A 22631-nucleotide genomic window follows, 5' to 3' on the forward strand; every position below is an offset into this window, starting at 1 on the left:
GATGCTCACAGACTAACCTGTCCCCTGTGGTTGTGTTTTTCAGGGGCCAAAGGTTTTCTGGTTTGGGGCACATGATGATAGAAACCGTTTTATGAAGCTTTAACTTTGCAGAGGTTTTAAACCTAATTCAGCACCCCACCCCCCCCACCTTGTGAACAGAAATGGCTCCTGCTTTGAGTGTATTTGGGGTCTAAGATGATTTGTGCCTTTTTTGCTACAGTGGGGGAAAGTCAGGGCAGCTGAAGGCTCCTTGTCTCTATTCCTCAGGGTGCAGAGAAGGGGAGCACAAGCAGAGAGTGCCCTCAGCCCCTGCAAGGGCACCTCAAATCCCCAAGTCCTGCCTAGGCACAGCCCCCCCAAGCCCCATGAGACACCGCCTGGCTGGAGGGACTCTGCGAGGCATTTCTGCCTCCCCTGTGATCCCTGGCAGCAGGCTGTGCGGGTCCCAGGGATGACAGGGCTTCTCAGCATCTGGCTCGCTGCAATTTTCAGCTGTGGTAAAGCCAGCAATTATCCAGAGGGCCCCAACGGGCTTTGTCTCACTGTCAGTTTTGCTCAAGCGCTTTCCTCCGTCTTTCTGCCGGGTGCCGACGCACGCTCACGGCTGACGTGCGATGAGCTTGCGAAATGAGCCCACTCAGCAAGCCGGAGCGATAAGCCGAGGCTTTGTCCTCTAAACTTGTCCGTGGCTGGAACGAGTGCGGCTGTTGGTGCAACCCTTGTGACTTGGGCTTGAAATACAGGCAGCCCCCTCCAGCCTGCCGCAGCAGACATTTTGATGCTGTGCTGATGCTAGTGACAGCGTACATGAACCAGTGTTGTGGGAGATGTGCAGTCTTTAAAGCAGGGATGCAGTGGACTGAGCAAAATAAACCCCCAAACAGCAGCAGGTTTAACTTGGACAAAGCAGAAATCTTCTGAAAAGCCAGCACGATGGCAAAGTCTGATCTCTGTTCCAAACGGCTTTTGTCTGCAGCTTCGTAGCTTCTGGTCATGTGCTACAGCAATCCTCTAAACCTTCTCATTCTGAAAACGAGACAAACAAAGGCCCTCTCTCCACTAGCAGGGCACGGATTTATTTTCCTCTGTGTCTTTACGGTTCCTCAAGTACAATAGGGACCTCTATTTGGGTTCATTCCCTGAGACATGAGGGTAGTATCAAATCTCTGTTATCCTTACGCACCCACACGGCCATGCCACCCAATGGGACTGTCGGTGGGAGCTGGAGTGAGGCGAGGGCTGAGCCCGCTCCTCTCCGCGTGCTGCTGCTAGTGCTGGAGCTCACAGAGGGGCAGGTATGGCTCTGCCTTCTCCCCATGCACATGGAGCCGGAGACCTTGGCTGCAGTGGCAGCTGGGTGTCTTGGCCTCATGAACCTTGGGTGCTCCAAATCACATATTCCAGACTGCTTCAGAAAATGCTTATTTTGATGGTGGCACCAATGTTCTCCATCACCTGATTTTATACATCTTTCTACCTGTCTGTGTATTCAAATCCTGCCTCAGCTCACCCTTTTGTTTTTGTAATGGCCTCCCTGTCCAGTGCCCCTTTTTCTTTCTCCTCTCTGCTTTGGGATTCACAGGCCCAGCTGAGATAGGCACGTGCCAATGGCGAGAGGTCAGTAGCTTGACAAATGCTGGAGGAACTGTGCTGCCATTCATGTTTTCTCAGAGCTATGGGACCTATCAACCAACTACATCGTGGTCTGCTGCCAAGAGAGGGGCAGGTGCAAAAGGGCTTTTGAGGGTGAAAGAAATCTTCCTGGGTAATCAGAAAATGCCTCCTGCATATGAAGTTTGTATTTTGGGTGAGGAGCTGGAGGCTCCACCAGTGACCAGCAGTGACTCCACCAACACGCTCAACCATCAAACTGTTATTTGGGCACCCACTCATGCAGGGATGCGGTGATGACTGGTGCTGGGCACCTGCAGAAGGGAAGGGAGAGGAACAGGGAGCAAATGGGGGAGGGTACGAATGGAGGGCAGTAGATTTTGGCTCCAAAAGGGCTCCTCTGGGCTCAGTTCTGATGTGCCCATGGGGCTCGGTCCTCATCGGCTGCTCAGGTGCTTGTTCTTGCATACATGTGGCCCAGGATGGGGAGCATGGAGCCAGAGGAGGGTCACGCAGGAGGCAGAAGTGGGGTTGTAGCACTGTCACACCTGCAAAGTTCAAGCATGTAGAAGTCCCTGGATCTCCCACCCTGGACGCGGTGCTGCCAGGGGACAAGGCTCCACCTCACCTAGTTCCTTCCTTGCTGGCAAGCTCTGTGGATTGCTGGTGGATCGACAATGGGTCGTGTCCACATGCAGGAGATCTTGCTGGTGTTTGGGAGGTGATCCATGCTTCATTACCTCTGTGAGGACCTGGCATGTGACCCGGCACAGCCTCCGGTGAACAGAGCACTTTATTCTGACCCTTTGCACTTCCCTGCCGGCGACCTGCCCTCTAATCCCCGCAAGGAGAGATTTTCCTCTCCTACCCCAGCTCCCTGTGCCTCAGTCCCCTCGGAGAACAGTGGCAGGGTAATAATTTACTTCCTGCCACAAGCCACTCCTTCGGACTTTTCCTTTGACCTTCAGACCGAATCACCAAAATAAAAACAACAGGAGGGAGAGCGGTACATGCTGCTGGAGCGTGGCAGTGCCCACCAGCCCCACTGCCGGAGCCCAGGAGGCCGGCTCCCTGCACCTCGCTCTCTGCAGGTAATGTCGATGTACTTTCTCTGGGATGATTGCGACTTTCCCTTGTCTTAGTAAGGACTTAAACCCGTTTGGGAGAAGCAGAGGTTTTTGTGAAGGGGTCGTCCCTTGCTGCCAGGGACCCAGCCAGCACACGGGAGAGCTGCTCTGCGGGGGTCTGGCTCAGGGTCAGAAGCTGAAAGTGGAGGGGGTTTGAGTTCCAGCAGTGGGGTTTTTTTCCCAGCTGTGGAGGAATCCAGAGAGGAGACAAGCAGCCTCCTTGCTCCCCCTGGAAATATTGTAATAGGTGGAAAGCTTTCTTGCATTAACTGTGCCTCCCCCAGAAAACTTCCATCACCAGGATCTTCCATCGCCCTGCTTGTGTCCGCAGCCCCACATCAGCTCACCTCCCTGGGTGAGCTCCCATGGGGATCAGCCACAAGTGTTTCTGACCCTGGGTAATTTCAGGAGCTGGCAGATCAGCAGAGGTAGCTGGTGACCGACCATGTGTGTCCCCATGTCCCTGAACCACCTGCACAGGGAAAGGAGGCTTGGGACGCACTGGGCTTTTGCAGCCAGCACCAGAAGGGTGAGCTTTGCACCAGAAATTTCTGGTTGTTTTGGCTGTGGTGTCCCAGGCTGTGCCTCTGGGACCAGGCTGGGCCTGGTGAAGCTCAGGGGTGCTGTGTCTGGCATCTCTCTAATGGGGCATCCCCGACCCCCTTGCCGGCAGGACAGGGAGGGCTGTTCCTGCTCAGTGCCAGAGCAGGGGAACAGAGATGGGCTCAGCAGATTTCAGCAAAGGTCTGCTGCTCTTGCACAGGGGATCACGGGTCCTGACAATGCCTTGAGCAGCACTTGGCCCAGTTTGGACGGGGCTGCCCACTGGATCTAGTATATATAGCTCTGCTGGAGACAGTCCCTGGCTGTGCCAGCACCAGTTGCTTCTCAGGTTTTGCATGTGGATAAAAAGGGGTGAAAACATGCATCCCATGCAGTGGAGCTGGAGTCGGCAGCTCTCGGGGTCGGGATGGGGATGGAGCAGGGCAGAGGGGAGGCATTCCTAGGGACGCTTTGCCCACAAGCTTTCCTAATGAACCCAGCACTGTGCCAGCAGCGGGGGGCCTGGTTTCGGGCAGTGCAGCTCCCCGAGCTGTCTCCAAGCTGCTAAGCCCTGCTCAATCCAGCCGGGAAACTGCCTCTCTGCCCTTGTTCCTGCCAGGCTGGTCACACTCAGGGCTTGAGCTGTGGGTCATGGCCCTGAGTGTGCACTCTGTGTCAGACTGACTGCGCTGCAGGAGAAAAGAGGCGCTCATCCCCTGAAAGACGGTTGTTTGGTTTTTTTGAGAAAGGCTCTAGAACACAGGCTGTAATGTGTCCTGAAGTCCTGCTGGGGAGGAAAGGAAAGGGGAGCAAGCAGGAGAATTGCACCTTCCCCAAGGACAAGGCTGGCTAGCCAGGAGAGGAAGGGTCACTTAGACTCAGGCTGCTTCAAACTTTGTGTTATTTATTCTGAGACTGTGCCTGCACTTAAAAAACACTTGGGATCAAGAAGGTCCCAGCCAACTAATTTAATGGCAATAGTAAGATCAGGCATTTATTCCTCTGAAGATGTAAAGGCTTTACAAGAGATCAGTAATATTCTGCCACATTCATATTTGTAGAAATGGAGGCACAGAAAGTTCCAAGAGTTGCTCAAACCCACTTTAGCTGTCCTTTGGAATATAAACCTGATCCCTTTGGAATATAAACCTGATCCTGATCCTCATCTTGGCTCTTTTCACCAAAACATGGGAAACTTCCCAGCACCCCTGTGGGACTCCTTGGCAAAATCAAGGGCAATGCCTAAGGCAGAGCCCTGGCTTTTTGACACTAACAGAAAAATATAGAGAGGGGAAAAAAAAATTTTAAAGAACCCCAGTGGTCACCAATAGTCTATTTAGTCTTTCATAAATCCTCTTAAGACGAAGAAATAGGCTCTGACCTTTTAAAGAATATTCTATCCTACCCTATCCTATCCTATCCTATCCTATTCCTTACCCAGCAGAGATAACTGAGTAGCCAAACATTTTAGGTCATCTTTCAGTGCAGGTCAATGGAAACTTGCTTTGTGCTCTCTAGAGAAATATTTGTTTTAATCTTATCTGGACCCTTCCCTGCAATTCTGATTGCTCAGAACTGTGTGGTTCCAGTTCAGTGATACTTTTATGATTATGGTTATGGATATTGCTAGATAGGGAGGTTAAGATAGTATACCTTTCCCTATAAAATTGCATATATGTGTAGCATATAAAATACTATAATAGAGAGAGAGGGTGGTGCTTCTCTGCATCTAGAGACAATGGGCTGGACCTGTTGTCCACTGGACATGTCCTGCCCCAGAGAAGCTGCAAATGTGGCTTCCCTGGGGTGAGCGGCACCAGTCAGAGCTGGCCCCGGCAGGAGAGACCAGGCTCAGCCATGGAGGACCATGCAGCCCTCAACCTCTTATAGGGCTTGGGGAAGTGAAGGCAGCTTTCCTCCCTCGGGGAGAAAAGGAAAATGTTTCCAAGCACAAGCAATGTCTGAAGGCTCTGAGTTGTGCCAGTGCAGCTGAAAAAAAAAATCACCTTTCTGTGGCCAGGGCTTGCTCCCACCACGGTCTGACCAAGTCCAGCCCAGGCAGGAGACATGCACAGAAGGGGTTAAATTGCTTGAGAGCTCCTCATCACTTCTGAACTCAGGTCCAGCCAGAGGTTTTCCTGGCATAGATGTGCTCTCTGGAGGGCAGGGAAGCACCAACCCTGCACAGAAGACCGGCAACACTGGCAAAACCCGACACGGACACCAGCACATCTCTGGCTTTACTAGAATTGTTTAATTTTGTTTAGGAGCCTGCAGGTGCTGGGCAGGGGAAGGGGCCAAGGCCAGTCCCGGTGTAAGGGGTGCATGGCCACGCCTGCAGCACCTGTAGGGATGTGCGCCTGCATGCCTATATAACGTATGTGTCCTGCAAGTGCTCCCACAACCAGCAACCCCTTCAGTGCGGCACTAATGTGTCCTGTCGTGGGCAAGGGGCAAGGGCTGCTGCAGGCTGCTGCTGGATGTGGCCATGCGTGCACAGAGGCAGGGCAAGGGGGGGAGTCTCACCTCTTGCACGTGAGGAGGGTTGCCTGGGTGTGCAGCACACTGGAGGCTAACTCTGCTCACATCTACCTGTTCCACTCATGTCCTCCATCACGGGGACAACTGCTTGCCCAGGACACCTCTCCAGGGAGAGTCATGGGGGTCTCCAGGGCAAAGCCCTCTGCAGCTGCCCTGGGCATCTGGTGGTGTCTGATGTTGAATCCCCAGGTGAGGACCTGTCCTTATGCTGGGGATTTACTGGCGGTCCATGTGTCTGTGTGCTTCCAGGGAATGTCTTCTTCTGTGCCAGGGAGCCACCGGTGCCAGGGTAGTCACCCTGGGTACAGGGAGGACGGATTGGGTCTCAGCTCCTCAAAAGCATCGAACAACAAAATCCTTTCCCAAGAGCAGAAACCTGTGAATTTAACAGTTGTAGGGTAAATGTCTTCTGTCGTACAGAAGTCAAACAAGTCAACCAGTACCACCCAGCTCTCTTCCAGTGCCCTCTATCTGCCAGTCCCAAAGCTCTTTGGAGAGGAGTGCAAAGAGAGGGACACCAGAGCGGTGGCAGAACACCCCGATGATCTCTATCAGACCGAGTGCCGGGTGGATGCTGGCCAACCAAGGCTCAGGGAGCCAGCCCTGCATCCCAGAGCCGTGCCCGGCTGGTGGGCAGCCAGCACTGCACCCGAGGGCTTGTTTCTACTCTTAGTCCTGTGTCCTTCACCTTTGCAGCCAGAGAAACGTCTGCGCGCTCTGCTTCCTGAGGACGGCCGGTGCCGGTCGCTGAGCTCCAGCCCCAGCCGTAAGGAGAGGGAACTATTTCGGCTGGCTTTATGTACGTGACCTGGATGGAGCCCTCCTCCACTGCCCTGGGGAAGACGAAGGGTAATGCTCCTGGCTGGTACGGTGTCACTAACCCCCTGGGGATGATGAGGGCGTGGAGGAGGCTTCCCCACGGAGGTCTCCCACCGACGTTGGGTTGCGGAGCAGCTGGCAGAGGGCAGAGCCCCACTGCATGCCTTCCAGCCTGGCTCGGGCCACAGCCCAGCCTCGCAGGCATGGACAGACGGGGCTAACCCTTCCCAGCAAGGGCTGCAGGGATCCCAGCTCCTATGGGACCCATGGGGGGCTCAGGAGGTGGTTCTGTGCAAGGGGGGCAGCAGCTTCACATCGCACACCTGACCCTGAGTTACACGCAGTGTGTGCCCAGCCCTTGAGTGTTGGTAACCCTTACAAATGGAGGGGTACACAATGGACAAAACCAACCCAACCGTTGCTTTGTCCATCAGTGTCTATTGTCATTACTGGCCTCACTCCAGATTAGATATTTTATGCATTCTAGCTGGTAAAAACTTTTCTTTCCAGGATCCTTCTGCTTTCTCTTCTTTGAATAGAAAATGGATTTTTAATTAAAGATGCCTTTCTGTGGAAAATAAAATCAAGTAGATTTTGTTGATAATACTAAGGTTTTTATTGAAAGAAACAAAAGCAGAAGATACTGATTTGCAAATGTAAGTTAGCTGCTGAAAGTATTCTGAAACTTGACCATTTCAATGCAAGTAGAGGCAAAACTGGAGAAAATAAAAACATAATAGGAGATATTTTTAAAAGCTGATGATGCTAATAGCTTGAGGATGTTGGCTGAGCAAAATACTCAGGCTTTGACCTGAGAGAGAACGATATTTCAAGCAACATGCTGCTTCCCCTCTCTCATTACACATGGCAATGAGCACATCAGATGTTTCAGATGATTTTCTCCTGGTAGCTCTAGTTTGGGGTTAGGGACCTGTCCCATGGCAACCAGCCCCTCTGCTCTCCCCAGGGAAGGCTGCCCAGACCTCTGCCTTTACCACCTTGCACCCACCACTTAACTTGCTCTATAAGCTGGCTTTTCTCCTGCTGCAGCTGAATGCAGGGAGATTTTCTAGGAAACTACAATGGAAGCAAAAACCAACTGCTTTATTTTTAACAAAGAGAGAGAGAAGACACCAGCCCTTCTCCAATGTCTCCTTTTGCTCAGAGCTTAGTCTCTGTTCTCTCAAATCACCGTGTGCCTCCAACATCAGGTTTTCCCCTCCATGTGTGTTTATGTTTGCATTTAATACTGCTGCAAAGCGCCAGTCTGGCTACCCTGGGCTGCAGCCTTCCTGGGTCAGTGGAGGACACTGGAAGGAGCAGCTTCTTCTGGGTTTGACCTGAACTAAATGACAGTTTTGACCTTCCTCCAAACCACAGGACAGTGGACAAATTGCCAGCTTACTAACATATAAAACACTGTTCTGTACACCTGAGATGCCTGCTGGGATGCAATTTGCTCCTAGCCACCAACTGCACCCCTCCCTCCTCATCCAAAACTACTGCCCACACCTAAATTCTCACTCTTTGGGTATATCTAGCAGGTGTCTCTTCATTTTTTGCAGCTGATCAGCTTTTCCTGCTCTCTTTAAAGGGCTGCAGTGAGCTGGTAGTAGTAGCATGATCACCCTGAGGGGGTGGGGGTGTTTATGGGCTAAATGAACTGCTACAGGAAGCAAAGCTATTCCCCTCTGAGTTTTAGGAAAGAGCCTTGGGCTTCTGGTCTGCCAGGGCAGCCAGTAGCAGGGCAGACTAGCGCAAGGATGGGAAGTGTGGGGGATGAGGGGTCTCTGTGCTTGCCTGCTGTGGACTGCTTCCCATGCTTCAGGACACAGCCTCTGCCAGTAGATGTGCTCCCAGGTGTGTTTGATGCTTTGTTCTCTATTTTCATGGGATTATTCTTTTTGCAAAATGCTGCAAGCTTTAGCCACCTGCTGTTTTCTTCCAGCTTTGCATGTAGTTTTTCATCTAAAATGTGGAGTGTTGTTTGCCTGTGGACTCCAGCTTGCTCAGAGCCAGGGCTGCTTAGCTGGGGTTCCTGCTCTGGTTTGCAGTGTCCCTGGGGTGTAGGGGAAAGGATCTGCAAGAGAAAATTGGACAAGTCAGGTAGGAGCTCTGCAGAGGGCAGCTTAAGAAAGCTTCCCCAAGTGAAGAAGTCCTTTAAAGTCTTTCCTAACCTCTTCCTGGACTTGCTGTGTGCTGTAGTGCCTCAATGGGAATGAAAGTGGAGCTCAGTGCTGGCCTGGAGCTATCTCTTAGATCTGTAGCAGGGGAAAGCTTGAGCTTTTTCTTTTGCCAGTAAAAGCATGTGTTTGCAAGAGTCCTCCTTCCCACCTCCCCCTGTGCTCCTTCTCTGAGCTGAAACTGGGGCATCTCCCCCTTACGCTGCATGCAGCCCCTGTGCTGGATGAAAGCTATGGGCTGCCTTAGGTGCCCCTCTCTCAACCCTGTCCCTCGAAACCGTGTGCTTCTTCCAAAACATCGCCTGCTGTCCCAGTGACAGCCTGCCAGGCCTCCTTGCCTCTCCAGGCTGGCAACTAGCCCTTCTCTGAGCGGGAGAGGACGAGGGACTTGCTCGGAGGGGTTTGCAATCTAGGTTAGGTAGGAAATGATGCCGAGAGCAGTGACATCAGGGAAGAGGGTGGGAGGCAGCTTGCAGATGACGAGTCTATGATGTTGCCTCTCTGTGCAAGGTACGCGTTGCATTAGTAATGTGTTTGTAGCAAATAACGCTGGGCTAGCATGGGAATGTGGGTCACTGCTGGCAGAACTGTTGAAGAAAGAGGGATCTGCTTGTGCTGTGCTGGGAAGAAAACGTATGTTACTGAGGGATGTTTGGTGGGGGGAGATTTAGCTGCAGTAACTGCTCCAACTTGTAAGTAGCAGCTTTATGTTGTGCGAGCGGGTGCCTACTGCCTGGGGGATGCCTCTGGCCCAGGTGTTGGGGTGAAATGATCTTTAAGGGGGGTGGGGGGTGTAGCGGTTTGTGTCCCTGGTGTGTAATAGTCACATCATATCGGGAAACTCCTAGACTTGCTTGCTAATGCTCTCTGTGGCCCTGGCCATGACTGGAGCATCCCTGCTGCCCCAGCAGGCACAAGGAGGGATGCAGCCAGGCATGTATAACCAAGGATTCCAGCGTATTTTCATGACCTATTTCTGATTCTGTTGTTGAGCATGTGTGCGCTCAGGAAATCTTTGTGCTTTAGGGCAAGTAGGGTTTGTTAGTGATAAGGAAAAGCCTGTTTGCTTGGGAGATTTAAACCAGAAACTAACCTGGCTTTGAAGGTGGACTCAGGCTGGGGAAGGTGGCTCTGAGCCTGAATAGAAAGTGATACAGGATGGGGATATGCCTATCCTAAAAATGTGTGTGGTACTTCACTGCAGAAAGAGAGACTCTTGCCTCAGAGCAAGTACATTTAATGAAATAGCTTTGTTGGAAAACGCTGCTGTTGGTCAGCAGGGACTTGTTGAGTAGCTTCACTTCTAGCAAAGAAGCAGTGGAGCAGAATGGGGCTCGTGGAGGGAAGCATGAACAGGCTTGCCAGGCTGTGGCCCTGGAAGAGCTGTGCAGCCTCTGCTCAGCAGTGATGCCCCTGCTTAGCTGTAGGTTGTGGAGACCTTGCTAAAGCAGCCTTGACCAAGACCCTCAGAGCAAGTTGGGAACTTGTCCTGCATCCTGTGCTGCCAGCAAATACCTCCAAGGCAGATGGATGTGTTTCCGTGGCTTGCCCACATGCTCCCCAAGATGCCCAAGCTGTGACATGTCATTATTTTCCCCCTGCATCTGGGATCAGAACAGTGTCAGTGGCAGCAGGCTGACCCTACGGCCAAAACCAAGCCAAACCAAGCTCATGGGGGTTCAGATTTGGAGGGAACAGGCTGCATTGCCTGATGGAGCCACATGTATGGAGTGGGAGCGAGGTGTTAAACTGTGTGGGCTTGGTTGGGTTGCTCTGGTAAGAGGCTCCTGGGCAGGGGGTGGGAGCCCTCACTCTACCTACTGCTGCCATTTGCAGCCTGGCTCTTGTTCCACACACACCTGCGTGCCCCTGGCCATCCCCTGTGCAGATCTCCTCCCTGGCACTGAGCTTTGAGTGAGCGTTGCCTGCTTGGAGACAGCAGGGCTGATGTCCCTCTGCTTGCAACCACGGTATCTGGCCAGCCTGTCTAGCAGCCTGTGGGACAGATGCAGCCCCAAGGCAGGCATTGGATGACCTTCAGTAGACCTCGGTGAGCCAGGGAGAGCCAGACTGTCAGAGAAATAAGGACTCTGCCCAGTGGGAGGAGATGGGGATTGATCTGTCTGGGTGCTGCCTGCATGCTGTCCCTACTGGTGGGTGCCTGCTGGGACAAGCTCTTGTACCTGCTGCAGGGCAATGTATCAGACAAGGTCAGGATCTCAGACCAGCCTGATGTTATAAGCTCATTCACTGAATGGTTAGTGGGGTTTTCTTTAAATTCCTGCTTTCCCTTTCTTATCCATTCAGAAACTCTAAAACCACAGCCTGGTGTTTTTGGCTCCTCATCAGATCTGCACCCAGATCCCAGAACTGCTGGTGGTGGCCGGTTCAGTGGCTTTCTGGAGCATGCAGGTCCTTCCATCTGGCAGATCCTAAGACCCGTGCAGGAAGGGCTCTGTAATCGGGCTTGTGTTTACCTCAAAACTTGTTGTCCTACAAACCCCTTGCCTGGGGAGATGGGCTCTGGCAGTTGGTGCTGCCTATTCCTTGGTCTGTAGAAGAGCTATTCCAGGATGACAACTTGCTTGTGTCTACAAAGGTCCATTTTTGGGGGTGGGGTGGTGGGAGGGGAGTATGTGTTTCTGTGAATATTTTGATTCTTTCTTTCCCTCCAGTAGCAAAACTAGGGCAGAGCCAGAGAGTAAAACTTGAGTCTTGAAATATTTGTTACCTACTCCTAAGTAAAATAAGCAACTCCTCCATACAGGCTGTACTTGTCAGGCTTTTTCTTGCTCAGCCTGGGTAGTAGGGAGCAGGCTCTGTGAAGGGAGAAGTGATGATGATGGGTGCTGGCAACTGCCTGTACAGCTGAGCAGCAGAGATGCTCTGTGGTGGGAATCCCAGCTTCTGGCACTGGCTGCATGTCCTTGGGCAAGTCACTTAACTTGCTGCAACGTGTGTGTGCTGGCTTACCTCCTGCAGGGGCCTGAAAGGTTTCATTCATGTCCCTAATTACTCGCAGAGCCCTGAATGAAAGGGGCAGTGGATGTGCCAAGTGTGTGACGTATCCCAGTACAACATCGTCCTTGTAAGCACTCCCCTTGTCCCTCTGGGGACCCGGGGTGGCTCAGGGAGGCTTGACAGTGGTGCTTTAGCCTGAGTCCCCTCTGCCATGGGAGAGGGTGTCTGTTTTGTGGCACTTATCCCTGTCCTATGAGCTATTGAGGGCTCCTGGCAGGGCTGGGAGGGGAGCTGTCCTGGTTCCTATAATTTCCTGGTTATTTTGGTACGTGGGTGGAAGGGGGAGGAGGGCGGCTGTGGAGAGAAGAGCAAGGTCGGTGAAGAACAAACGTGCCTCTGTGCACTTGTGCTCACGCTGCCAGCTGATCAGCTTCAGTGCTCCAACTTTCCTCACAGAACTCATCAAGCACGGCCGTGAGAGGATAGGACAAACCATCAAGGCCTCTGGCTCCAGGCTCTGCTCATAGTGAGTATGAAAACCTCCCAGTGGGATGAGAGCCCTTTAAAAGCTCAGCCTGATAACCCCTGCGCTGGCTCGGTGGTGAATGGAGCTGGCTGGCACCGGCCAGATGTGGGCAGTCCCGGGGACAGCCGCCAGCACCCGCTGCCGTCCGGCATCTCCTGTCATGGTCAGCCCGGCCGTGGAGAAGGGGGGCTCTGGGATGGCCGTGGGTCTGTGCCTGGCAGTGCATGGGGGCGGAGAGGGGGAGCACCCACAGGTGAGTTGTGGTGGAGGCTGGTGGGAGCTTCGGGCCTCCTTTTTTGAAGAGGCAGGGTGGAGGGTGGCTGAGGGGATGAGAGCCTTCGGAGCCTCCCTGTGGTGTATGACAGCTTGGTGGGGCTGAGGGGGAATGGACAAAGATCTCTGGGGGCAGGGGACAAGGTAAGAGCTGCTTCCCCCCCCCCCCCCCTTTCTGTCATCTCTTTAATCCTGGCTTTTGCAAGGAGCATGGGGGAACCCTTAAAACCAAAGGGAGGAATCCCTGGGGTGGCAGGACCCATCCTTCCCCAGTAATGAATGAGCAGGTTGGATCTGAACCAAGTGCTGTTCAAGTCCACCTTCTCCAGCCCCAGCAGTAGCTGCACTGGGTAGATGAGAGCCCTGTGCTTCAATGCCTCTGCTCACCAAGCCAGCCCTGGCTGCTGTGGCCAGCCCCTCTTCCCTGCAATGTCAACAGCCCCAAACTGCCCCGGTCTGCCCTGCCCTGGGGGAATGGCCTCTAGCTGCTGCCAGCCCAGATGGCATGTGGCGGTCAGACCCAGCTGGACTCTCCTGGCTGCCCTATGGGGACATTCATTGGGTTGCAGGGCTGGGTGCTGCAGCATCCTGCTGCAGTGGGGGCTGCATCTGCCTCGAGAGGGGTCTGGCCATGGCCAGGAGGGCTGCAACATTGTCTGGCCCTGATGTTCTGTTGCTGCTGGGGCTGTGCTGGTCTTGATATGTTGGTGCCCTGACCAGTTTCTGCTATTGCAAATCAAGGGCTAACTATGGCATTTAATATGCTTGTGCTTGTTCGAATCACTTGTGCGCCTAGGAACCTCCCCCCCCCCCCCCCCCCCCATCTCCTGTCAGCATGCACCCGCTGTCCCCTGCCTTCCCCAGAACCTGTGCACCCTCACCCCCTGGGATTAGCAGTGTGACCGAGGAGGTAGCTGGGGAACTCAGCTGAGGTCTCCTGTGACAGAGGGGAGCACACACTGGGGTCTGCTCTGGTGCCTGGCAAGTTCATGGTGTGAAGCTGTGTTTCTCTTGGATTCTGTTTTCAATACTGGCTTGCTCTTCTTTTCCCAAGTGCTGAACGAGTTGCTTTTTTAATGGATCGTTCCCGGAGCCCGGACAAAAGCACCCAGGTGAGATCATGGCTCTGAGCCAGCAAGCCCTCACCTTTGGGATGAAGAGAGGGTTGGTGCCTGTAGGAGAAAAGCAAGGAGTAGAGCCTATGTTAGCCTGCTAGGAGTCTTACTGCTGCCTTGTCCCTGTGAGTGATGCTGGGCGGAGAAAAAGGAGAGCAGAGAGGCCCTATATAGCCTTTTGGACAGGCATAATGCTCCCAGAGTCTGGGGAGGGGAAGATTCCTGAGGAGCAGGAAGAGGATGAAGACCGTGTGTGTGTAGGTACCTCCTCGTCATTGGGAAGAGGGAGGCTACACCTCTGTGGTGATGTGTATGCGTAAGGCCACTTCCAAGGCTCCAGACTTGGCAGTTTTGGGGCTTAATGGGAGTGGGCAGAGGGATGCTGATGTCCTGCTGCAGGAATGCTCCTCTGTCTCAGAGCTGTGCACAGGGCTTCTTGCCTAGCACCTCATTGTCTCGGTGCTGCAGTGAGCAACTGAGCCATGCAGTGTGGCAGCACAGCAGGTCTTGGAAGTGTCAAGTCAGGAGCCAAGCAGTCGCTTAGTACTTTTTCTTTGTGCAAGTATGGGATGAGGACTTCAGCACAGAGTAGCTTAGTACAGACTCCAGCTTGGGGATAATATTACTTTAGTGCATAGCTCTGTTCTCCCTTTCCCCATCACTTAAAAGTTTGCCAAAGCATGCATTGTGTCTCTTGCTGATGAGTGTTTATCAATGGCTCTGTGCAAGTGATGCTGTATTGAGGAAAGGAAAGCACAACCTGCAGCATGGTCCTTGTGACTAATATTATTGTTATTCTCTCTAGCCTCCAACACCAACTGACAACATCAACCTTGGACCTTCTGCTAACCCAAAGTAAGCTCCCTGCAAAAGCCGGGTAGGGTATGGAGCATGCAGTGAAGAGATCTGGCAGGGGAAGGCAGTTGGTCTCTGTGTCTCGTGTAGGTGGTGTCTGCAAGAGTCCTAACAATTACTTTACTTGGCCTTTAATACCATGTGTATCGCTGATGCACCAGCTTTCAAGACATTCAGCTATAGCTGGTCCCTGTTATCATAATCATCGTCTCCTGTCCATGTCTGCAGCCCCTTGTCCCATGTCTCTTGAGAGGTAGTAAGGGAAGATCTTCCTTGTCACTGCTGGCTCCCTGACTATCTTTCTCTAGAAATGGGGATAAACTGTTTCCCCTGCAAAGGTGCTACTTGGTCCTGACAGCTGCTTTCACCTGCTGCTGTGTTCAGCAGGTGGGTTGCTGAGGGATTGCTCATCCTCTGCTGGGTGCACTGACATACACAGTGCGAATCTGCTGTTTGCTGGGAGTGAGGGTCACCTGTCCAGTGCCCTTTAATCCCTTTCACAAACACTGGTGTTTCCAAGAAGGAACTCTGATTTGATGGTAGTGTTGCTGTTGCACATTTCTCTCCCAGAAACATTAACTTGTTTCGTTCTTGCCCAACAGTGCCAAGCCAACAGACTTTGACTTCCTGAAGGTTATTGGCAAAGGAAGCTTTGGAAAAGTAAGTGGGTTTGTACAGGTGGGCTGTAGCTCTTTAGAGGCATCTTGGAAAGAGATTTTCTTGCTGAAGGAGTTTCTACCTGTGTCTTTTGCTTGCACGTCTCCTGAGGAGTTTGGCCTGAGTGGGACTGAGGCCAGATGAGACCTGAGGTAGGGTTTTCATCGTCCATTCTCACTCTGAGCTCTCCTGCAACCTCTCTAAGGACAGAAGTGTGAGGCGTTTTATGCTCTGGGTGGTGAGGAGCAGTACTTGTTTCAAAATAAGCTTCAGAGTTGTTCAGCTAGCAAAAGATCTCCAGGCAAATCTGTACCTTGTGAAATAGCAAGAATCCACTTTAAATGGAATTGTTGCCAAATGTTCCAAAACTATTTTCTATTGGGTGTGTAAGAGATGTATGTGGAGATGTTGTGTGCTTTTTTTCTGGCAATGAGAAAGTGCTGGGAAGTCAGAGGGCTGGAGCTTGGTCTTTAAAACTTTGTACCTGACCCTCTGAAGCTGCACTCTGTGTATAATCACTCACGAGTGAGCTAATGAGGAAACACTAACCAAATGGCAGAAGGTGAGACTGAAACCTGTGACCAGGACCTTCTGTTGCAGGTTCTCCTGGCCAAACGCAAGTGTGATGGGACTTTTTATGCAGTGAAAGTCTTGCATAAGAAAACCATCCTAAAGAAAAAGGAGGTATGTCTGCTCTCCTTGGCCACTTCTGCAAATAGTGGTCAGTGTATAAGCTATCCTGGTAATGCAATTGAGGTGTCTTGTGGCTGGCATCCATGTAGACAACTCACATGTTAAACATGGATTTCTCTGTGCCATGTGAACATGGAGAAGAACTGAGATGAATCAGGTCAGAAAAGAGAGAGTGGTCCCCTTCCTGGGGCTGGAGATGACCCTCTTGGGCTCCCAGCTTCCACCTGTTTTGAAAACAGCAGTGAGCCCCTATGGCAGACTGCACTGGACCCTTGCCTGAAACTCTAATGTCTTGTCTGCTTTTTCATAGCAAAACCACATCATGGCAGAACGCAACGTGCTCCTGAAAAATGTCAAGCACCCCTTCCTTGTGGGACTCCATTACTCCTTCCAGACCTCGGAGAAGCTTTACTTTGTGCTTGACTATGTAAATGGAGGAGAGGTGAGTGTACTTACAGGCTTTATTTTAACCTTCTGTTTGGTCCTTCCCAAACATGCTGCTTTATTGCCTAAAACTGTTTCTGATCAGAAGATAATGAAGTTGAAGTATAATGTTGCTTTGTCTGCTGGCAAGGACCAGCCAGGAGTAGCTGGCATGCTATCTCACCTGTAAATTGAGTGAAGATCTTGCTGGCTATGACCTGAGTCAGATGATTCCCAAGGCAAGGATACTGAGAAAAGCATGTGTTAGGCGTGTTTTAAAATCCTATGGGGAATATGGGAAATACTGATTTTGGCGAAACCCAATTGTGGGCCAGCTCTGGATCCTAGTCTACTGCTTGGGTGATGCCATTGCAGTATGCTAGATTTCTTTTTCTGTCCTCCAGAAGCTTACCTTTTTTGCAGCTGTCTCTTTCTGTGCTATCTGAAACTGGCTGGGAGATATTGTTAACATGGATGTCTTGCCCAAATAGAATTCATATTGGGGCTCTTTCTGGGTTCAGCTGTGCATGTACCACTTCTCATGGCCATACTACTACTATGATTGGCCTGTGAGTTGTAGCAAGCTAGGAAGCTTAACTACATCAGCAGATGACCGTTTGGGGGGGAATGAATTCTTAAGTGAGGTGGTGACATAAAAGGAGGACAAATGAAGTGATTTCTAGAAAGGTGTTTAGATTGCTTAAAGTCACTTGGTTTGGGCTTATTCGGTGCTGTTTGTGTGCTACTTGCTGCAAACCAGTTTTCACCTGAGTAGCTGGCTTTCAGGCTTGCTCCAGATATCCTTCAGGTTTTTTTAGAGAGGAAATGATCAACCTTCTCATCTGCCTGTAGCTGTTCTTCCACTTGCAAAGGGAGCGCTGTTTCCGTGAACCCCGGGCCCGATTCTATGCTGCAGAAGTTGCTAGTGCAATTGGGTACCTGCATTCCTTAAACATAATTTACAGGTAAGGCACATCTCCTGCTGGGGAGAGTAGGGGCACCAAGTCTGCCCAGCCAGGCTGTGTGCGGTGCTGGGGGGGAAAAGGGCTTCACTAGGGTCCTGCAAAATGCAGGACTGGAGTAGCTGAAGAATCTCCTACCCCAGACAAGACGGTGTGCTGCTGGCACTTTATCCTGCAAGAGGGATGGTGTCTGTATGGGACCTGATGGGCAATAAATACTCCCAGCCTGATAGTGGGAAGGAGAGAGAATGGTTAAGTGTAAAGATCTAAAATAAACCTGGCTCAATAAGTAAGGAATTCTCTCTCAGTAACAATTTATGCATAGATATGTAGGGAAATGCAGGCTAATACCTGATCCTGTATGACAGCAGTCTTTTTATGTTTGCATGTGTGTATGTTGATACCCAACAGTGGTGGGAATATGTGCTTTGGGAAGGTCTTGGTGAACTGGACTGGGAAATCTTGTTAGCTCCTGTTCTTAGCTGATGCTGTTTCAGGTCTGGCTTTTCTAAATATCTGGCCAAATGTGCTCAAACAGCATTTTTTGTCTTGCAGGGACTTAAAACCTGAGAACATTCTCCTGGATTGCCAGGTATATTCACAGCTCGTGCTGCCTGCCTTCTGGTTTAAAAGCATCAGAATCATAAACAGAGGACTATGGTTCTGCAAGCTGGGCTATAGCTTACTTCATTGTATGGATTTTGTATGTATGCACCACTGCATTTCTGTGCAGATCCTGCAAGAGGGATTGAGCTTGCCCTCTGCAGAACTGCACACTTGGGGCCCTCTCAGCTCGCTCCCAAGAGCTGGGACCTAACTTGTGGGCAGGGATCATGGGTGCTAAGAGCAAGTCACTGCTGCTACTCTGGTGGTGACTGCTAAAATGACTCTGGGATAAAGCGGCGGCAAAGCACAGCAGTGCTGGATCTCTGCATAGCTATAGAGTTGTAGACAAAAAAAAAAAAAATCTAGACTCTACTTTCTCTATGGGCTCCTGTACTTGTACTATAGGATGTCCAGAAGGTGAGGGAGGGGAAGCACATGGGCAGTGGGGAACTAAAACATATATGAGGTGCAATATGAAGGCCAATGCTTGGAAATCTTCTCCTCTGTAGAAAGAGTGGGCCAAGCTGAAATGTCTCTATTCTGTAGGGACACATAGTATTGACAGACTTTGGACTCTGCAAAGAAGGAATGGAGCAAGAGGAGACAACTTCTACTTTTTGTGGCACTCCTGAGGTATAGCACGTGCTGGGGTTTCACTGTGACCCGGAGGCTGAAAGCCTTCAGAGACTTGCTACTCTGGGTCTCAGACTTGTGTGGGTGTTCACATCTCAAAATATGGGCTTTGTGAATTAGACCACCTTGGACTCTTTGAGGTTGTCAGCCTGAAGCTGGAGTTCAGATAAGGTCTTTCCTACTCAGCGGAGACAGTTTTACCTATAACAGCTGATTAGTACTCTAAATTTGCTGTGCTATCAGGGGCAGGGATCCCTGCACTCGGAAATGGCCAGTCTTGTGAAACTGGGGCTGCGCCGGGTGGCTGTGGAGACAACCTTGACCCTGCGAACCCATGAGCAAGCCTGTGAGCAGGCTGTTTACCTGCTCTAACACCCTGGAGCTGCAGAACAAGGAGCCTGCTGGTACTGACATACACAGGACCTTGCTCTGCTCTTCTGCATGTCCTTGCTAAGCAGGAGCTGCAAAACACCCTGTGCAGAGGAGAGTACCAGGCTCTCCTCTGGAAAGTGAACACTGCTCAGAGGGGAGGGAATGCCTTTCCTCCAGTGTACCCTCAACTAGGTTTTGCTAAAACCTATCTCCAATTTGGCTTCTTGGAGGCTTTTCTCCTGCTTCTTACTGAGCTGGGGATTTTGGTAGCACTTTAGCCTAGGTAATACGCCTGTCCTGTTGCCCTTCCTCAGACAGCTTGAAGAAGGGTCTGTAAACAAGCTACCTTTCAGTATTCAAGCTCAGAAGTGGGCAGGAATTTCCTGGTGGGTGCCCTCTGCTTTCAGTGGGGACCCACTTACGCAATAGTACAGCATGAACCAAGCAGGGATGTTTGAGCTTAGGTTTGTGGTTTTTAATGTGTGTTGGTTTGGGGTTTTTCGTGGGTGTTGTTTTTTGTTGTTTTTTTGTTTTTTTTCCCCCTGCCCTAGGTAGGGAGCCTGATAGTACACAGAGATAATCCTGCAAGACCAGACTCGGTGTGCTGCTTGTTCTGCAGGCCACTTGAATTCTTCCCTGTTGCTGCTTGGTTGTGGTTATTAGCAGTTTTGCTGCTTTGGACAGACTTACTGGGACTAAAACTGCAGCTTTCTCAAAACCACAGGAGCCTCTTAGAGGTGTAATGTGTCAGTGCAGGACAGGTTTGCTGGTTGAGTTGTGGTGGGTGGCAAATTCTTGTACAAGTCCTGTATAGGAAGAGAACCTTCTGTAGCCCTGAAAAACACTTTGGGGGTTTTAGTAGGTGTCTCTCAAACCCATTGCTCTGAAGCAAGTGGAGAGTCTATCAAAGCATAGTAGGAAACACAACTGTGTCCTTCCTAATGCATTTGCTCAGTTTGAACTGCAGCCAGGTTTGTGTACTTATGAGGACAAAGCCCTTCCTTTATAATTTGACTCAAATATTTACTTCTGACTCTTCCCAGTACTTGGCTCCTGAGGTGCTAAAGAAGCAGCCGTATGACAGGACAGTAGACTGGTGGTGCCTAGGAGCTGTCCTCTACGAGATGCTGTTTGGACTGGTAAGTTTGGAAGCTGTTTTATGCTACATGGTGGAGAGTTTATTTTTGAAAGTTGTGATGTGAGGTTGGTCTGGTGTTCACATGGTACCTGACACAGACAACTGAATCTTGAATTAGATGACGTGCTTCAATCATACCATTGCCCTTTGAACAGAGATATCTGATATTTGAGATATGGCAGGTCTCCCTCATCTACTTGCTGCAGGACTCATTTTGACCTGCGATGTGTGGTTCCTTGTGGTAGCTCATGTTTTACCTGCCCGCTTCTCCTCTCTTTCAAATTAGCCTCCTTTTTACAGCCGGGATGTGTCTCAGATGTATGACAACATTCTGCACAAGCCACTCCAGATCCAAGGAAGCAAGACTGTGGCAGCTTGTGACATCCTCCAGGGACTTCTCCACAAGGACCAGAAGAGGAGGCTGGGTGCCAAGACAGACTTTGTAGGTTGCCTCCATTAGGATCAGGAGGGAGGATGGATAGGAAACCTTTCTGTTCTGAGCCTTTCTTTCATGATAACAGCACTGCCTGGGGAAAATCTTTTGATGCACACTTATGTCTCTCCAGCCCCCTAAAAGGGGCATATGGGGTTGACTTGGATTTCCAAAGGGAAACACTATGATTCAAGGTGTGGTGGCAAGCTAGGACACCAATGTGTGATGGTGTCATCTCCCTTCAAGGGATTACTGGACCATGACCCTCCTGTACTAAGGATTTGCTACGTGGCCCCTACATGGATATGTGGTAGCTCACAGTCTTGCTTCAACTACTTAATGCTGTGAAACCAGCTGGCAGGTGCTGGAAAAGGAGGGTTGGCAGAAGACTGACTTTTTTTCCCCAATGCTTTCTATGCAGCTTGAGATAAAGAACCATGTATTCTTCAGCCCAATAAACTGGGATGACTTGTACCACAAGAGGATTACTCCTCCATTCAACCCCAATGTGGTAAGTGGGTATTTCTGTTGCTATCTGTTATATAGTGGTACAAAAGGAATCCTCTCCAGGTGTCTTATGCTGACACTAAGGGATGCTGAATTGCAGGTTAGGGACTGCAAATGCAGTGAGTGGTGATGATGCTTTTGGAAGAGCAGCTGTGTTACTGTCTGAACACAAGCGGTTGTTTGGGGTCTGCTCACTCGAAATGACTATGCATGTCTCTGTTCCTTGGCTTAGGCCGGTCCAGCTGATCTGCGACATTTTGATCCAGAGTTCACCCAAGAAGTGATCTCCACTTCCATCACTCACACACCTGACCTAGCAGCCAGCAGCTCCAGTGCCTCGGATGCATTTTTAGGATTTTCTTATGCACCAACTGAAGAGGGCATCTAGGTTTTATAAAGGCTTTGAGAAGCCAGATTTTAACTGATAGGGTTTTATGTTTGGTGGTTTTTTTGTTTTGGTTTTTTTTGTTTGGTTTTTTGGTTGGGTGTTTGTGTGGTGGTTAGGGGTTTTTTTGTTGTTTTTTTTTTTTTTTTAAAGAATTGGTACTGCCCTTTGCTCATGGTTTAAGGAAATTGGGACTAATATACTAACTGCCTGGGGTGGAACAGAGCTCTTAACTCTTGCTGTTTGGTGGATTTCCCTCTAAATGACTGTTCCCCTGGCAGGGAAAGTGGGATACTGATTATTATGATCTCCCCCCCCCGCCCCCCCACGAGTGTCTTGTGCTACTTGGCAGAATTGTATTCACTCTGTGGTTGTATTTATGGTTGAGGTATGTACCACCATTCACAGGAACAGCCATGTCCCTGTACTGGGCCACTCTTTTTATTTTCTCTTTTTTTTTTTTTCCCCCTCTTTTGTGGCACTAACTCTGCCCAGCTCTGTCCAACTGCTTTGCCCCCCCAATAGAGAGGGAAACTCTTCACACTACCAAGAGCAGTGGCTTCCTCCTTTTAAGTGGACCATGCCACTTAAGCCATTTGTCCTGGACTGAGCTGGGCAGAGGAACTGTTCATCAGTTATTGCTCCATAGGTGGCTGCAGGTCTGTAAATCCTGAACTGCGCTGTGGCCTTTCATTGCCAGCTATTCCCTCTCCAAGGTGAGTGGATCGTGTATCTCTCTGGCCCAGGATTGGGATGCTGCTGAAGCAATAAGGAGGCTGTTATGGAGGAGCCAGTGTGTGGGAGGAAAATCCCAGATAAAAATGGGTGGGGAAGAGGCTGAGTTGCCTGGAAAAATAAAAATAACCTTATGGCCAAACCCTGCATGGGGTGGGGTGGGGGTGGGTCCCTTCACAGCATGTGCTTGACTTGCCTGAGGCACACCAACACTACTGCAAGGAGCACGATCCGGAGCACCATGGGCCACAGGAGGGCACGCAGCGAGGGGAGCCCAAGCCCAGCTCTGCACCCTGCGCTGGGGTGGCCAGCGGTGCTGAGCCCCCCCACGCAGGACGGGGAGGGCAGCAGCGGTCCTCCAGGCTCTAGCGCCTGACTGAAAATGCCTGTCACTGGTGTAGAACAGTTCTTTATTCTGCCTTAATTTAAAGGCTGATGTACTCATTGAATGTCACCTCCCACTTTCTTTTTTTTAAAGTAGTTTTGTTCTGTTGCTGTGGGGAGGAGAAAGGGGGCTAAGACCTTCTAACTGC

The 22631-nt window shown here is 50.9% G+C and overlaps 1 protein-coding gene across 5 annotated transcripts; it reads left to right on the plus strand.

The window, feature by feature from the left end:
- Positions 1–2600: 2600 nt before the first annotated feature.
- SGK2 (serum/glucocorticoid regulated kinase 2) lies at positions 2601–21468 on the plus strand. 5 transcript variants are annotated; one of them, XM_052789684.1, is made up of 15 exons: positions 2601–2702; positions 6519–6671; positions 12242–12311; positions 13639–13696; positions 14505–14554; positions 15157–15214; positions 15812–15895; positions 16215–16346; positions 17180–17292; positions 17845–17881; positions 18442–18528; positions 19944–20039; positions 20325–20480; positions 20893–20982; positions 21211–21468. In XM_052789684.1, exons 2-15 carry the CDS (start codon positions 6620–6622, stop codon positions 21364–21366), a joined length of 1239 nt encoding a protein of 412 aa, XP_052645644.1. In that variant the 5' UTR covers positions 2601–2702; positions 6519–6619; the 3' UTR covers positions 21367–21468. The 5 variants fall into 5 exon arrangements, with proteins under 5 accessions (XP_052645644.1, XP_052645660.1, XP_052645678.1 ...); XM_052789700.1 differs by having other exon boundaries at positions 6519–6621; XM_052789718.1 differs by lacking the exons at positions 2601–2702; positions 6519–6671 and adding an exon at positions 8084–8501.
- The last annotated feature ends 1163 nt before the right edge of the window (positions 21469–22631 follow it).

Source organism: Harpia harpyja, chromosome 1, assembly GCF_026419915.1.
Source record: "Harpia harpyja isolate bHarHar1 chromosome 1, bHarHar1 primary haplotype, whole genome shotgun sequence".
Lineage (NCBI taxonomy): Eukaryota > Metazoa > Chordata > Aves > Accipitriformes > Accipitridae > Harpia > Harpia harpyja.